This window comes from Canis lupus, chromosome 36 (assembly GCF_048164855.1).
Source record: "Canis lupus baileyi chromosome 36, mCanLup2.hap1, whole genome shotgun sequence".
NCBI lineage: Eukaryota > Metazoa > Chordata > Mammalia > Carnivora > Canidae > Canis > Canis lupus.
Window position 1 is genome coordinate 29,111,111 of NC_132873.1, and position 17,578 is coordinate 29,128,688.

At 48.7% G+C, this 17,578-nt stretch overlaps 1 protein-coding gene across 5 annotated transcripts in view; it reads right to left on the reverse strand.

The window, feature by feature from the left end:
• The window catches only part of MYO1B (myosin IB), a 175,616-nt gene that overhangs the window by 144,753 nt on the left and 13,285 nt on the right, over positions 1-17,578 (reverse strand). For 4 of the 5 annotated variants that reach the window (XM_072813242.1, XM_072813241.1, XM_072813244.1 and 1 more), the window contains one exon: positions 177-320. In XM_072813242.1, coding sequence (XP_072669343.1) covers positions 177-311 — 135 coding nt within the window. In that variant the 5' untranslated portion in view covers positions 312-320. Of the gene's footprint in view, positions 1-176; positions 321-17,578 lie in introns of those variants that run through there. The other variant, XM_072813245.1, reaches the window with a different exon arrangement.

Consider the following 17,578-nt stretch of genomic DNA (forward strand, 5'->3'; position numbering starts at 1 on the left):
CGGTATTACTCATGTGCCTAATGAGCTAACACAAAACTCTTCCTGAGAGCATACACAAGTAGCTCTGGACTCTGATAAACAAATAGAAAAAAGAAGAGTCTGGAGAAGAGAAGCCAGCTCTCTGCCACAAAACATTAAAGTCTAAACCCCACGGGTGGCCTTTGGGGTATACTCACATATATTTCATTATGGTCAAAGCGCTTCTTGAGGTTATTGATGAAGGTGTCCTCATTGAGAGGCTCTAGGAGAACCATATCTCCAACCCCAATCATATTGTCCAGAAGTGACGTTTTCACCTCCATTTTGGCCATTGTCTCTTCCTATAGGAAAGAGGGGGGAAAAGGGAACATTTAAATGGGCAAAATTATTTCAGATGAGCTTCTAGTACCACTGGAGAAGTGCAATGGCAGGCGTTTCCAATGGCACTCCTCTGCCTCTCGAACGCAGTACCCTCCCCTCCCCACAACCTCCATCAGAAGCCCCTGACACAGCCGCAGCCACTGCAAAGCCGCTAGAAGCCCCAGATGCTCAAACCTCCCTCCCAGTCCATCATTCCAGGCTAAGTCCACCTACAGAAGGAGCCACTGGGAAACCACAGTCTCTGTTTTCTTTTCTTTTCTTTTTTTTTTTTTAAGTGAAGTAGAGCTGACATACAGTATTATATTAGTTGCAGGTGTACAACACAGTGATTCAACATGTACATACGTCATGAAATGCCCACCACAAGGTTCCTACAATATTATTATAAAGTCATGGTATTACGGACTATATTCCTTACGTTGTATTTTTCATCCTCATGACTTTTTTATTTTGTAAGTGGAAGTTTACGCCTTTTTACACCATCCTCTCTCCCCAGACAGAGGTTGCAAAACTCTAGCAAGAGAAACCAACCATATCTTTCCACCAGCCCTTGCATATCAAGGTCAGACTTGAACCTGTATGGACTTGCTTCCCGTAAGATGGCATCTCAGTACTCCATGATGAAATTCAGAATGTATTACCCCAGGAAATAATGGTCTTAAGATGATATTAGTACTTGAGTACTGGCTACACATCAAACACCATTATCAAGAATTTTACATGCATTCATTCATTTAATCTTCACAAAAACTCTATGAGGTAGTTACTGGTATCGTTATCCCCATTTTACGATAAGGAAGCTCAGAGCCATAAGCAATTTTGCTCATGATTACTTAAAAGTGCATTATATTTTGTGTTAAAGAACTCAATCACCACTTCTAACACTGCACCTCTGGGGGGAAATTTCATTCTAGGCATCAACACTGACTCATAAAGGAACACAACCCAGTTGTAAATCAGAGGTTGCCCATATAACCTGCCAAGACTCACCTCAATGTTCTCCATTCTCATCCCAACAGACACATCACTACGACAGCAAAAACCAAATGAACATGCAATAAATAGACCAGAAATACTACAGTTTCCCTCCAGCTCAGTCTGAAAGCCTACCAGGTGGAAACACTACAAAGGCAGCATCCTACCCTCACCACTGATGTGAAAGGTGCAGCCCCAAAGTGGGAGGTCAACTCTCCACGCCCTCAAATGCAATCCTTGTCAAGACTACGAAAATTCCTTCGAATATACAAACATAGGAAATGAGGGTGTGCTTTATGTTACTTTTTCTAATATAACCAGGATGTACATCCACATTCTTCTGAGACATTCCCTCTAAATGCTTCCAATCAGAAGTCAATTTTGTATACTTTCAGTACACTAACACTAAAGACTACTCCAGGATACCAATAAATACTCATATATATTCATGTCCCTAATATTGAGGAAAAAGTACATTTAGTTCTTCTCATCAAGGAGCCATCCAGGCATATTACATCTTACACAAAGGTTGGTCTGCTTGTGTAGGATAACAATTTAAATAAACGTCTTCTATTCTAGTCTAGAACATCTAGTAGGTATCCTAGAGGCAAAGGAAATTATATTTACTTGGGCAATTTTCGAGAGAACGGGGAAGGGGTGAGAATTATATAATTCTTTATTACAAATAACTATGATTTATATGAATCCACAAACACATCCTTTATTTCTGACCCTATTAGAAAAAAAATTTTAAGTGTGCACTGAAAACCCAAAATAGAAAGATGAGAAGAAGCAGAAAGGAAAGGCCTCTCATAAACAAAGACAACCCACTAAGGAAGCATTTTAACATTCAAAAGAAGAAAACAGAGTTGCCGTTTCTGTTAATATGTACTTTTTTTATTTCATGCACACTACACCTAGAATAAATAATCCTGGGTATTACTAAAACCCAACAATAGAATGGTTTCATGCATTTTGAACGAGGCCAGACTCTGTTTTAAAACAAATAGGTGGGAGAGGGGGCTCCTGCCACTCTCCAGGAGACGCAGTAGGAGCCGGGGAGAGCCTCTGGCCTCGCGCCAAGTCCATAGAAAGACGTGCACAGGAATAGGAACGTGAGTGCCCAACCTTTGTTGCAATAAATTAACATTTAAATCAAATCTCAAGTTCTCAGACTCATGAAATGCCAAAAGCACTCTAGCTGCGATGCATTACATATAATTTGGCAGATGAGGGAAGATGGTTTAGGGATTAAGGGGGAAGTCAACCTGAGAAGGGTTTCAAAAATAACCACCTCAAACCAGCAATTTAAATTAAGCAGAGGCTGAAAGGGAACTCTCTGCCCCGGGGGCTGTGTATAAAGTCTATTTATGGAAAGACAAGGACTTTGCTGCAGGTAACAATAATTAAGCAATCTTTCTCTGTAATTAAACCTGCTTTACCACCATTTCAAATACAAGTTTCAGGCAGGTTTGTATGGGTTCTAATTTTTACACTTCTATCCCAACTTCACAGCCCAAAGCGGTGGAGAGGACAAAACAAATCTGAGCTACAGGGAATTGGTAAAAGTGAAAAATTCTGAAAACACAACTTTTGCAAATCAGAACACAACAATAAAGTATGTCAGCTACAAAGGCGATACCAACATTCGTTTAGTTACTCAAGCACAGTTTCGTTCCTCTTCCGGATTCTTGCGTTTTTGTCTTTTTTAGCACCTAAGAACTTTGGGGTGGGAAACAGCGACACCCCCCTCCCCTCATTCGCCGGGTAAAAATGGACACGGAGAAGATTGGCATGGAGGCGCCTTCCTCGCATCCTACCGATGGACTGATCGCCCTACTGTGACTACTGGGTCCAGCCTCGGTTTGGTTCAGAATCACTAACTCAAGGTTGCCATAAACTATCAGAGGAAGTCACATGGGAGAGTTTGATGAGCACGGACGTAAAGCACCGAGGATACATCTCGGTGTATCCGAAACCCACGGAAACCCATGTTCTTCTAAGGAAGTCAGCTGTATCCCAAGTGCCAGGAACGTAGTACATCATCTAGACTAAGCCAACCGACACATTTCCATCTTCCAGCCACTGTAACTGATTCAGGGCTGGTCATCTAACCTCAGGCTTTGGTTTGCTCTATCAGAACAAAGGTTCTATCCACCTCTGGGGGCACAATTTACAGATGTGACACGTGGAACTGCCATGGCCATGGCCATGGTCGGCTTTCGTGGAGGGGGGTAGCAACACATTAACAACATCCTGAGGAGGATGGCAACACATGGAAGAAAGCAGGGCCAAAAAACCCAAAGAAACAAAACTGAGAATCAGTGCAGGAGCCCTAATGACATCACACGCCTCTAGATCAAATTGCAATTGAAACCTGATCCACAGCTCTTAAATCTACACACACACACACACACACACACACACACACACACGGAGGCCAATTAATTATCCATATTGTCTAAGCTGCTGGAGCTGGATCTTCTATTATTTGCAACAGAAAACATCTTACCTATTAGACGAAGCTGGTACGAGGAAGTGGGATGTCAGAAGTGACACACTAAGGAGCTTGGATTGGCTGAGCTAAGGCCACAGGGTGGAGGGCATGAGGACCTACCATCTTGGACCGGCAAGATGATCAGCTCGGATATCAGAGATAGCAAACAAGTGATTCCAACCACGGCTGCTCGTGCCTTACGACTTGGACCTTGTGCCTCCAACTTTACAGAATTCAAGAGAAATGCAGATGCTAGATTATATTTTGGCTACTTCCTAAGGATCTACAAGAAAAAGATAGGCCTGCTGTGAAACTGGCCTGTCTGAAAGCCAGAGCGGGGAATATATGGTGCTGCTAAACAGAGTCACTCTGGCTGGAGGCAGGAAATGCAGAGGAAATGTGACTCGTCCTGAGCACCAGGTAGGTCACCTCTATGACCTGAGGAAGGGACAGCACTCCCACCATGAAGATGCAGCACAAGAGAGGCATCACCCACACTACTGCTTCTTACGCCTCCTAACTATTCCCAGGTGGATTCTATCAAACCAAGACCTAAGCTACTGCGCGGATCATCCAAGGCTAGATGCCACTGCCAGGAGAGAAGTCCTAGGTTCAAAACCTTGGGAGTTGGCAATATTTCTGATTTTGGCTACTAGTCCATGGAATCAAATAAATCCTAAAAACACTTTTAAGGAACCCCTGCTGCCACAGAAGCCTGGCTGAAAGGACTTATCAAAGACTCAACCCTTAAGACAATGAACCCCAAGACCTCCAACTCCTAAGAGCCACAATAACACACCACTAGCGCACTGCAGCCCCTGCCCAAGCGATGTTCCCCAATGCTCATCTCAAATGCGGCCATGGAAGACAGTGGACAAAGGAGATCTTCTCCAAAAACAGGGCCTCTGAAGAGGGTTCGGATACGCTCTCAGCCATACAGAGAAGAGCCGTACATAACATGCTGACTGGGGCGTCTTATTTTCATAAGCGTAAGGATGGTAAGAAAGGTGTAGGTGAATGTTGGGCAAAGGGGAGAGCCATTGCTGACATTCTCTTTTCCAAGGGACACTATCCAGTACCCAGTCCTACTCCTATTTGTACTTAATCTCCCTTTTAGGGAGTCCCCAGTTACCTCCAGATGACAAGCCATCTAGGGAGAAGTAGCACCTAGTTCCCACTGCAGAATTCAGAGGAGACAGATCTGCTCTCTCCACCCCTGGGAACACAGCTCATGCACAATCACATCGTCCTGGGACTGGGAGTCCTGGGTGATGGGGAAAGCTGGGGAACAGCTGGGGTGACACTCCTCACTCACGGCCCCAACAGCTGCAGCATGAAGACCAGGAGGTCCCTGTGCCGTGGCTTCTGCTCTGGATCCTCCTGCCCAGCCCTCCAGCCTTTCTTTGCTTCCCGCCTGTCTTCCAAGCCTGAATCCTTCCCTGGCCTTCCAGCCTCTCTGCAATTCTGTAAGTCCCTACGTCATTCTCGGTTGCACACAACCAAGATCCCTAGCTGACACGAACACTGCGCACAGTACCCAGGATACGGTATCACGCCACAGTCACGGCTTCATTATTATGTACAACCTAACCTTTTTTCTCCCAACATTGGTGAAAGCAACCTACAAAATATAATCACTGGGGAAGCCTTTGGAGGAACCACAGAGGAGCCTGGAGGCAGAGTCTCTCTATAGAAGGGTGCTGATCTACCAGCCCAGCCATCAGCCCACCTGCTGCTGCACGATGGTTCCACGGCTGCCCCACCTTTTCTTTCCTTTTTTTTTTAAACGGTTGTTTTTCTTTTTTTAAGATTTATTTATTTATTTATTTATTTATTTATGATAGAGAGAGAGAGAGAGAGAGAGAGAGAGGCAGAGACACAGGCAGAGGGAGAAGCAGGCTCCATGCAGGGAGCCCGATGTGGGACTCGATCCTGGGACTCCAACATCGCGCCCTGGGCCAAAGGCAGGCGCTAAACCACTGAGCCACCCAGGGATCCCCTGCCCCAGCTTTTCACCTGTTTGTCCATCTAAGAAAAACAAACTATATGACTCCAACTCTTCTTTCCCCAACCCACTCTCACCTCATAAACTTCCAAAGTGACTACCTGTATTTCAATGGATACCAATTCATTTACTGGCCTCTTTCTCAGTGTAAAAATACGACCTAAAATATTGGGAACATCATTTCAAAAGTTCCTCAGAATCCAAAAGAAAATGCAGCACAAACATCCTATAGCCAAATTAAAATGGTCACCTGCAGCCTCGTATTTACATAGAAGTGGTCTATCCCCATCACCAACCTTCAATTACAAGCCACGTACAATGTTAATGTCGTCTGTGCTTGGGAGCCAAGACCAGCATTCTCCACGACAAGGGCCCCACACACAGCCAGACCAGAGGGCACATCCCTATGAAAGGTACAGTTTCTCCATCCGATATCAAAAAGCAACAGTGAAAAGCTATTCCAAGTTGATAATTAACTGATTTACTAACAACCGAACAACAACTAAGAAAAGATGCAGCACAAGCTAACATAAAGCATCCAGGGGCCTCCCGCGTTGGTCAAAGCTCTTGGGGTAACACAGATGAGAACCAACGAATGTTTTTAAGTTGAGAAACAGTTTTACTGCAGAATGTGAAAGGACAGTTACAAATCAGAGCTGAGGTCGTGGGGACTCACAAGGATTAATATCAAGTCATTAGCATAATTTCAAAGTGGAGGGAACTTCGAAAGCAAAGCCATAAAAACCACTTGCTGGAAAACGTCATGAAAGCGGACCTCTACTGCTTTGTCAGCTGTAAGCGAGGATGCTGAAGACCCATCCACCACAACGTCATTAGCAGCCTGCGTCAGAGGCAACATCTTCAGAGAATCCCCTCCGCGCAATAGCAATTGCTCGTATCTGACTCCGGTGCCACCCTTGGCCTCCCTGCAGGGTGGTCATGTACGCGTGACAGCCCCTTGTCTGGAGCATCAGCTCTTTGGTGTCAGGAGTCACGGCTTATTTATCTTTATTTCCCCAAAGGCACGGTGCCCGGCCTCAGCTCCTGGTAGGCATTCAGAGAGCTACAAAGGGAAAACAAGTACGCAGATTTACGGCTGACAACAGAATCCTTCAATAATGCACGTTCTTGCAGCTGCCATGGTGGGTCTGACCAGAAGGCAAAAAAAAAGAAAAAAAAAAAAAAAAAAAAAAAACGACTGCAGACACTTTGATCCATTCCTCTGAAAACATAATATTATCCACAAAGGACAGGAAGCAGAATTGAGCCACGGACTCCCAAAGAGATCACTAAAGCTTTTAAGAATAACATGAGAAACACATTTAAGTAACAAAACTGGGCCGATGTAGCAAGATTTCGTGAACAAAAACAAATCTCTGCAAATCCTGGTGGCAGAACAAAGGCGGAAGAGGGGCCAAGTCTATAGGACGCGGTTTAGTACCTAAAACAATGAGCCAAATGACTAAGAAAAACTGGAATTTCCTTCCTAGGACTTTTAAAATAGCACAGATCTCGTCTCTGACAGTGGCTAGATTAAATTTCCGTGCCATTCAGCTCAACCACCATTTACAGTAGTGAACCCTGCTGGTCTCTGGCATCGTGTTAAGTGCTGGCGACAGGCTACGAATAATCATGGCACCTGCCCTTCCCCAAGCCGCCCCGTCCAGGAGCTCACAGTCCAGTGAGAATCAAGAAAACAAGCCACGTTTGAAGTTTCGAAAAACCTTTTAATGGTTAAACGCAACACACGTACTCACCGTAGGAGTGACACACAAGCCAAACTCAACACCTTCACATTCTGGTCGAAATCCTTTCAATTCATTAAGGCTCCTTAGGAAACCTGAGTTTTACAACCAATGGATTGGCCATAATTTCCAGTTTTATAAATTCTGATGAATTTATACATTTATGGCCCCAAGGTAGGAATCGGGAACATCTGCAAGAAGCTTAATGAAGGTACAGCGGTAACGTCCCTACTGCTCTGAAACTCAACCAAGTGGCCTGACCATCTGCCCCTTGATTCCTCACCGTCTCCCCCCTCAGATTAGCGACCCGTATGGTCAAGAGACTGCGCACCAACCACCTCTCCCGCTCGGCTAAGCTTAACGTCCACACAAGTCCTAACCTTTACCTCCCGCCCTCCTGGACCAAAATACCCGCAAAACGAAGGCAAAGCCCTCCTACTTTCCCTATATCCCACAAAGTCACAGCAGACCCACTTTCTCACCCTTGGCCTCCCCCGGCCTCTTGCTTCCTGCCCCCGGAGCCCGCTCACGTCTCCGTCACATGGGCATCATCCCTCGTGGCCCCCCGTCCCCTCCTCCCCGCGGGGACAGCCCGAGCTCAACCCCCGTCCCCTCCTGCCGGGGCCTCGCCGTCCAGCCCCTGCCCCCACGCCCAGGCCACCCAGGCTGGGTCTCGGGGCCGGCCTGGCCGGGTAAGCTCTGCCTCCAAGCCTCCCTGAGTCGGTGCGAGGTCCCCAGCGGACCCTCAGAATAAAACGCGGAAGCGCCTGTCACCCCGCGACTGCACTCGGGGGTATAAGCAGGGATCGGAAGACAGGGGCGCACACCCGAGTTCCCAGAGCACCCACGTGGCGGCGGGCGGCTGAGCGGCCAACAGACCGGGCACGTGCGCACCACCGGGGCACTCGGACGGGGACTCCCCCACGGACGACACTGGAGGACGCAGGCCAAGGGACCTCGGGCAGCTGCAGACGGGCCGACGCCCTGGGGCGCCCTCCCCACGGGTGCTAAGGCCGCCGGGGGGCAGCCGGTGGATGCTGTGGCTGGGCAGGTGGCCGCAGAGGGACGCGGGACGGGCCAGCAGCACCGCGGAGCTGTGCACCGGAAAAGCCCACAATGCTAGGTTTGGTGTCACACACCTTGCACCACCTGCACAACAACCCCTACCGGGCTCAAGCCCCCACACAGTGATCCCGGCCTTGCTCCCCCGGCTCACGTCCCTGCCAGCCCCAGCCGTGGCCACGCACCAGGGTGCCCAGGCCCTGACGGCGCCCCGGCCAGGCCAGTGCCAGGAAGCGAGCTGGCCAGGCCGTCCGTCCCGGGCAGGGGAGCCAGCGCGCAGGAGGAGCGGCGGGCGGGCCGGGAGGGGGGCCCAGAGTGCGGCCCGACGGCGGCCCCAGGCCCAGGCCCAGGCTCGGGCGCAGCGCCCTGCCGTCCAGGCTGGCCCGGCTCGAGTGGCCCCGGCTCCCGGGCAGCAGCCCCGGCTCACAGCCGCCGCGGTGGGCTGGCCTCCCCGGAGGGGTCGAGGTGCTCCCCATGCAGCCCTGGCCGGCCGGCGGGGGACACTCGGGCCCGGGGCGGCCAGTGGCCAGCGGGGGGTGAAGGCCGTCGGAGACACTGGCTGCCCCTCCTGCCAGGACCATTTCTACCCACTCAGTCCTTCCTGGTGGCGCAGCGGCACAGGGTCACCAGAGAGCCTCAGCTGACACACGGAGAACGGGGAGAGCCTTGGGACAGAAGCCAAAGGGCACGACGGTTCCTCAGTATTTACCAACCTAGAGGGCAAGTGGAGGACAATCTGCTCACGTGGCACAGTTTGCGAAGGAGAAGACAGTCCGGGCTGGGGGGGGCGGGGGGCAGAGGGCCACGGGGGTGCTGTGCGGGGCTCCCCAGAGCCCAGGGAACGTGGGCCCAGCATACATCCGATCACCCGGTTCTTGATTCTACTGTTAAGGCCACTACATCTTGAGGGTCCCCCCCCCCTTCTCTGCAGCTTCTTGTCATGAATATTTAAGGGATGGCTGGTAGGTTGGTTTCTGTTAGAATCTCAGATTAGGGAAGAAATAGGCTCAACTACGGGCAATTCCCATCCAGTAGGTTACTGCCTTATGTTCAAAGTCAGGGTAATATGAAGACCATTCAATGGTCGGACGAGGATAAAGTCGGAGCGATCCGGACACGGCCTGAAAACAAATAGCTAAAAGCATATGGAAGCCCGTGAACCGGGAAGCCAGACTTTAATCCTAAAAATCTCCGTGAATGGGAGGGGCGACTAGAATTCAACACTCTGGTCATTTTAAGAGTTAACATCCCGGAGGGTCTCTCCCCATCGGCAGAGACAGGCCAGGAACGACTCAGCATCAGAGTCAAGGTTTGCTTCTGTCAGGGTGGAAAAAGGCCGGCCTCCAGGTGGACAGGCCAACCAGGACTCAGCTACCCTTGATCCCCGGAACGGGTCAGTTATTTAAGGAGTTGAAAAGTAGCATGGAATATTACGATTCACAAAGTGACAGGTTTAAAAAAAAAAAAGAGTTTAGGGAAGCCCGGGGGTGGGGGGAGCTCAGCGGTTGAGCGCCGCCTTCGTCCCAGGGCGTGACCCCAGGGTCCCGGGATCGAGTCCCGCGTCAGGCTCCTGGCATGAAGCCTGCTTCTCCCTCTGCCTGTGTCTCTGCCTCTCTCTCTGTGTCTCTCATGAATAAGTAAATAAAATCTTCAAAAAAAAAAGTTTTGTACGACTGTGAAAACGGGAATATACCATCTAGATTAAGGAGGAGGGCTTTTGAACACACGTGACAGCGGCTGCTGCGGCAACACTGAAGGTTTGCGACTACAAGCAAGGAGGTCTCCGCGTGTCCCGCACAACAGGCCGGGACCCCAGGCAGACTCTGGCCGCGAGGGAGGGGACCGGCCCGCAGGTGCGGCGCCGCGGGCAGGGGAGCCTTCCTGGCTGGCCTGAGCGACCTCACACCTACGGGGCACGCGCGCCCATCACCTCACGCCCACGCACGGTTGTTTGAAAGGGGAGCCTCGTGTCCACGCGGGGAGGGGGGAAGGGCCGCTTTCCGGGTTCTGTAGCAAGAAGGCTTTACCATGCCCTAGAACTCCCTTTCGATCCGCCCGATATGGGATTGCACAGGCTTCGGACCGCAGCCCTAGGCTCGGGTCCAAGGGAATTCATCTCTGGAATTTGAATTTCTGACCTGAGAACTCGGGGATGACAACTTCCACCCCCCAGGGTTCCCAGGCAGCAAAGCCCCGAGAGGGGAGAGGGCAGATCTCGTGGGACGCTCGCCGCCCGGCGCCCATTTCTTCTGACCCCAAAGCGCTCACCTGCTCTTCCCATGCGGGCTTCCAGCAGGTGCACCCCAAATTAATGACCTAGAGAGCTGCCTCACTTGCAAGAGTCACCCCGTGGGGTTCAGTCCCCTGAGGAGGAAATGCAGCCAACACCGCTGTCCCCAACGTTATTTCCCGGAGAAAGCCCTGCAGAGCCCCAAAGGGCAAGGCAGCAGCAGAGAATGCCACCTACCACCAAAACTGGGTCCGGAAACCACCTCCAGCCCCCCCTTCTCCACTCGCCTCCCACCGCCAGCGTGGCACCCCCACCGGCCACAATCCTGGAAGGTCTAGAATGGAAAGCAAGCAGTCTGGCTTCGGGGGAACCTACGGTCGCGCTATCTCACTCACACTGGGTCTTAGGAGAATTAATGAGCTAACGTCTGGAAAGGCCTGTGAGCTCCTACGGGACAGGGTAGCCAAGAACCATAAACCGCTGCTATGGGCAGGACCCCATCTCAGTGCACGTGGGCTGTGCTAATTATAACCCACAGACGGCTCCGCGTGCTCCCTCAAGGTAGATAAAAACATTCCAAGAAGCCGAATGTGTTTAGATTGGCAAACCTGAGACCCCGGCACCCCCAGGTGAACGTAAAACTGCTCACATTTAACCGGCACACCCGGCCGGGGCTCTGATTTGTTCCTGCGCAGACATCAGCGTGGCCGGTGAGTAGTAAATGGAACACAGCCATGGGGGGAAAACCGACTTTCCTTCCAAGCGAATCGGCTTGTTAATCAGAGGGTCCAGATCCCATCCCTCACCCCCCCACCGCGCTAACATCCTCACCGGAGCATCCTGTCCCTTGCGTGCCTCCTTCACCTGCTTACACGGCTTGTAGGTTCATTCTTTCCATTCCCTGGATACCAGACCGCCCCATCCCATCACTCGAGGGACCCCCTTACGGTTAAGAGCACGTGCGTTACACCCGGTGGGCGCTCACACAAGGCCTCCTGTACCTGTCGGTTTTGAGAGTCCCTAGGGATCAGTTTTTGAAGACATCTGGCTGAACAGAGATGCTCAGATGCTGGAAGATGCTCACAATAAAACAGCCCAGGGTACCGCAGAGCAGACTACTTTATTTTAAAAGGGCACCTTCCCATTATCCAGGCTCTTTGAAGGGACAGCAGAAAGAAACGTATTGAATTTGGTGCACTTGGGGTAAGGAAGCAATTATCTGTCGGGGAAACACGGGCTGTTGCACTCTGCAAATCACAGAGGCTGGAATGACTACCAGAGAGGCTCCAGAGAAGTCACCCAGAAGGTCCAAGTTGCAGACTCAGCTCTGCAGCCAGCTCAGAGTGAGATCTTGGGCATGCCGCCAACACAGAGCCTCAATTTCCCACCTCCCCCCACCCCCTTAGGTCCTTTAGATCGTCTCCTGAGATCCTGCCCCAGCCCGTCATTACTGAGTCAACAAGTAATGCTCAAATCTGGAAAGACTGAGTTCCTTAATTTTTCAGTGAACATTCATCCTGTTTCTGGTCATAAAGAATGTCAAAGACCAAGAACGCCAGCCCACAAGAACCCTTCTCAGTGACATTTACTCAACATTAAGGATAGCTCTTCATTCTGACCTCATTGGCAAAAAAAAAAAAAAAAAAAAAAAATATATATATATATATATATATATATATATATAAAGGGTCTAACCGTACACAGCACAGAAAGGGATGCGAGGGGTCAACTGGATCTTCCTCACGACAGGCATCGAGGCGTGTGTGAACGTGTTCTGTTCACAACTATATGGCCAGCTGCAAAATGGCACTATTTTAATGAGTTAATCTAGTTAGGCTCTAAAGATTGCAAAATCAAGAAATCTATACAGTAAAAGAAGAGAAAAAAACAGGCATTACTCAACAGTGCATCCTCAGTAATGTCTCTGTACTTGCGGCTAAGAAAAAGCCTTTGGAATAATAAAGATTCAGAGACTTCCACAAGCAGTTATCCCCTAAAACAAAGTCTAATAAATAAACTATGTAATCAAAGGGAGAAATGTTTATACATTTACATTAGGATTTCATGGGTGTTTACTAGTTGAGGATTGATCAAACAAAAATAGCTAAGATGTTTCCAAATAAGACGCTGATGATGTAAATTGAGAAAGCGGAACTAGTTTGTCATTTAAAAAGAATTTTTAAAGAAAATAGCTAAATTGCAGTGGGTTACTTTACCTATGTTGATTAAAATCAACAATCAGAATTTGGAAGTATCTTCTGAGCCAACGTTTTTCTCATTTTTCTCATGGTGGAAACATTACTGAATTCAAAGTCAAACGCACCAGAATATACACCTTAGATATCCCTCAGTACCTTCTAAAGTATTTATGCAGAACTAAAACATAGACGATACAACGAATCAATATAGAAGGCATGGCGTAACTCGTAGCTGTTTAACTCATAAATTAAAATGTCTACTAAAATTTGTTTACTAAATTTATATTCATACATGCTAACTAAGTTTGAATAATAGTTCTCATTGCCAAAATTTCTGTAAGATAAAGCGATAATTCATATATTTATATAAGGACACAAACATACAAATCCCCCCCCCACACACACACACATATACTTTTTTCCCCCTTCAATAAAAGCACACACTTCCCCTGTAAAGCTACACAAAAATCCATTTTTAAACCCAATCACTTTGGCCATGTATAAAATAAGTTTTCAATGAATTTCCCAAGGGAAATCTGGGTAGGAAATAAGACATTCCGTAGTGAACTACGTTATATATGCCTGATGAAGAAAAATTCATTTCCCTCTAGGAGTAACTTATCAAAATAAAAGGTTTTCAAAATACCACATTATTATATATATTGTAAGTCAGCAGATTAAAGGGCCTAAAAACTTGAAATTCACAATCCACCCTTAGTCATGTCTCTCAACAGGTAGGCAGGCAGGCAAAGAAGACTATAGAGTCATTTTTAAACGACCTAATTGTAAGGTCCCCTAGTTTAGGAATGAAATAAAACTGCTTACCAACTTTTCTCCTCCATTGTTTTTTCCACTGATTTCACTGGTACTTTAGCATTTGGTCCGTATGAAAGGGAGAGACAAACATTCGTTGTGACAAGGAGAACACACTAAGTACAACAAATATTTTGCACAGAGATAAGAAGGGGAAAGTAGGTCAACATCCCATGGCCAGGGACGGCGCCCCGAGCCCATCCGGATCTGTGCCCTACAGCCTGGCCTCGGCTCCGACCTGTGCACCTGCAGGCCGCAGACGCTCGGGTGGGGGGGGGGGTCGCCCCTGGGAGTCCCACTGGGGGACCAAGCCGCAGGAGTAGGGTGACTAATACAACAGGTGTCTACACAGGGCGCCTGATTCACCCCGGGGACCAGGAATCTGCAGACTCGGGGCTGATCAGAGGTGGAGCTATTACGGTCCAGGGGGCCCCGGGGTGGGGGGCGACTGGGGACAGCGGACCCTGACTTTCTGAGGATGGCGGGATGCGGGCAGCAGAAAAGAGCTTCAAAGCACGAAGAACAAAACCCTGGGAAGACGGTGGGTGGGCAGAGGGCAGCAGAGGGCAGCGGGTGCGGCCCAGGGGGCCCTGGAGCTGGGGGACGCCAGCTGAGACAAGGCGGAGAATCCAAGCCAAGGGGCCCCCGCGAGTCGGGAATCTGGTGGGAAGGGGTGGGAGCAGAGGGGGAAGGGTGTCTACTCCATCTCTGCCGCAATCAGTGCATCCAGAGGGCAGCGGGTGGGGCTGGGTCACTGATGACAGTATGACAGAAAATAAAATCGAAGACGGCCCTGATCGACGATGGGGAGTCATCAAAAATGCCTTGGGCAGCGACGGGTAACAGAAAACGCAAAGGAGGTTTACGTAGCGGGTAGTCTAAATCAGCTGGGAGAGACCTAGAAGCAGGAAGCAAAATCACTCTGTGCAGTTGTTCAGTTTGTGCACTGCATAAAAGTGGGCCAGGCAAGAGGGAAGGTGGGCACTGACACCAAGTCGGGCTCTGTGGGTTAGTGTTTGCCTTGCAAGGGACCTTGTGCTAATTGTGTAAAGGTACCACAGGAGCTAGCAGCCAGGAAACCAGCTGGGGCACAAATCCAGAAGCTCAGGAATAAAAACGAGGGTAGAACTAATGGAAATGAAACAGGTGGATAAGCACAACAGAACTACGAGAGGGCTCTATCATAGGAGGTCGAACACTAATTGACGGAGGGTTTAAGTAGGCTCTCTTATCCAAATGCGAAAAGACTGACCGATGTAAAGGGGAAAAAAGTCAAAGATGGAAGTCATTAAAAAAAAAAAATACCAAAACATATTATTCTTAAGTTAAACCCTACAATCATACATGGACTAGCCCATGGTTTGCTGCAGTGCTGAGGCCTTTCCTTTGAGTCCACGTCCACTGGCTGGAGTACCGAGGGGTATTTTCTCTTATAAACCATCTCCAGGCATCATCTTTTAGAAGCTCTAGTTTCTTTAAAGAAATGGTGAGGCCGTGAAGATGCCAAAGAAACCGCGTGGAGGGGAGCACACTACTCTGAGGGGTGCTCCAGCGCCTCGGTGGGAAGGCCGTGCACCCCCGAATGCAGGCACAGTCACACAGACACCGCCCCGGGGTCAGCAGGGCTGGAGAGCGGGGTCTGCTGCCTCACACCGTGTCCTGGGTGAGGCCAAGGGGGACGCCGAGCAGAGCCGTGACCCCACGCACTCCGGACACCCGTGTGAGCGGAGATCATTAGCACTTTGAGCCACTGCGGTTCCCGGGTGTAACCTGACCACACCTGACCGGCCCATCCCGAACGGCTCATAATAACAGTGGGAGCACCCTTCTCCTGGGACTCCCCAACTCCATTACAATGAGTTACCCCAACCAGTCTAAAATCAGCGGCCACTCATTTTTAGAGACTTATTTTTTTTTTATCAGGTGGTTTCCAAAACATTCAAATGAGTTCAAATAAATTGTCACAAAATCATGATATTAAACAGAGTAATAAGTACAACGGACATAAACAGGTTTGGGGAAAGAAAATGCAGCTGAGTCTGGATAAGCACACATCCCCACTGGGAGGAACAGAAACGCAAAAGCGCACTACACGGTAGCCCTCGTCTCCGGGCAGTTAGTGTGTGTTGGGCATCCGTTGATTATATTCTACAGAGTAAAAGAACAACAGCTGGGGCAGCGCAGGGGGCTCAGCGGTTTAGCGCTGGCTTCCGCCCAGGGCGTGACCCCGGGGTCCTGGGTTCGAGTCCTGCATCAGGCTCCCTGCATGGAGCCTGCTTCTCCCTCTGCCTGTGTCTCTGCCTCTTTCTCTCTCTCTTCTGTGTCTTTCATGAATAAATAAATAAAATATTTTAAAAAAAAGAAGAACACCAACTAATCCAGGAAGTCTGGAGGTCGCAAAGACCTTACCCTGTTTTCTAAAGCTGTGGGCCTAGAAAATCACAAGGATGAATAGCACTATCATATTACCAGGTTAAAAATCCGGCCGTTTTTTCAAGACTATGTCCAACTGCCATATTTTTTCTGTCTCAAACGTACAGTCAGAAGTGCTCAAGTCATTCAAGAAAGCACAAAAATAACACTTCAAACCCACAACCAGACATAGAGTCAAGAGTACAAGGTCACATGTCATCCCATAACCCGGCTCTTAAAGATAGAATAAACACGTAAGTTACTATTAAAAACTAAATTTGAGTTTCATACTTTAAAATTACATACTTCTTGAAAATTGTCAACAGAGATAAATGTTTCTCTGAAGGCTGCGCAGCAAAATCTGGGCGCTTCCATTTTAGGTGGCCAAATAGTAAATCTATCCATAATTTACACACTTTTTAGAAATCTGATACTCGGCCTCTTCAATTTATGTAGAAATCATGTTGATATATTTCAATAGACTATTGAGAAAAACACTACATAAACATACACACACCACAAACCCCAAAACAAGTAACATCCTCCCCAAATCAGCCTTGGCAAGTGAACCATATGCATGTGAAGGCATATAGGATAATCTTAACCTTTTATAGCTTTAATAACAAAACAAAAAACCTACATCTGGAGGGGGAAAAAAAAAAGGCAGCAATTCCATATCTGCCAAAATAACTCCACCCTAGACTCTACTGAGACAGCAACCCCCTCAGTCTTATTTTAACCAAGGTAGGCTCTGGAAAAGAAAGGAACCCAAAACCAAACTCTAGGGAAAGAACATTAATTTGGGAAATATGAGGTGAATTCAAAATATAAAGTTTTCCTGAGCCCTGACCTAAAGCAATGTTCCCGCTTACTTATTTATTTATTTTTAAACTGTGAGATCATCCACCAGAAGGACAGGACCACAAAACGGTTTAGTCTTCTCATCAAATAAAACATCAATCAACCAATATCAATCATCACCACCAAAATAAAGCAAGAGTTAAGCTGACAGCTGAAAGGATGAATACTGTGTTACGGAATGAGAAGTTGTAGCTGACTCGCTTCTCAGGGAGAGGGGAGGGCCCTGTAGGACCCGGACAGCGAGGGGCCAGGAGGAGCTGAGGCCTGAGGCCAGAGGAACACGGGTCTCCAAGGCCAAGAGGCAAATAGACAAGGAGGAGCCAACGATCAACCACGTGGAGGATGGTGGGCACGGAGCAAGGAGGGAGACTATGGGTTGTCGGGCCTAGAATCCATGCGTTAGGGGCCGAATCGTGTCCC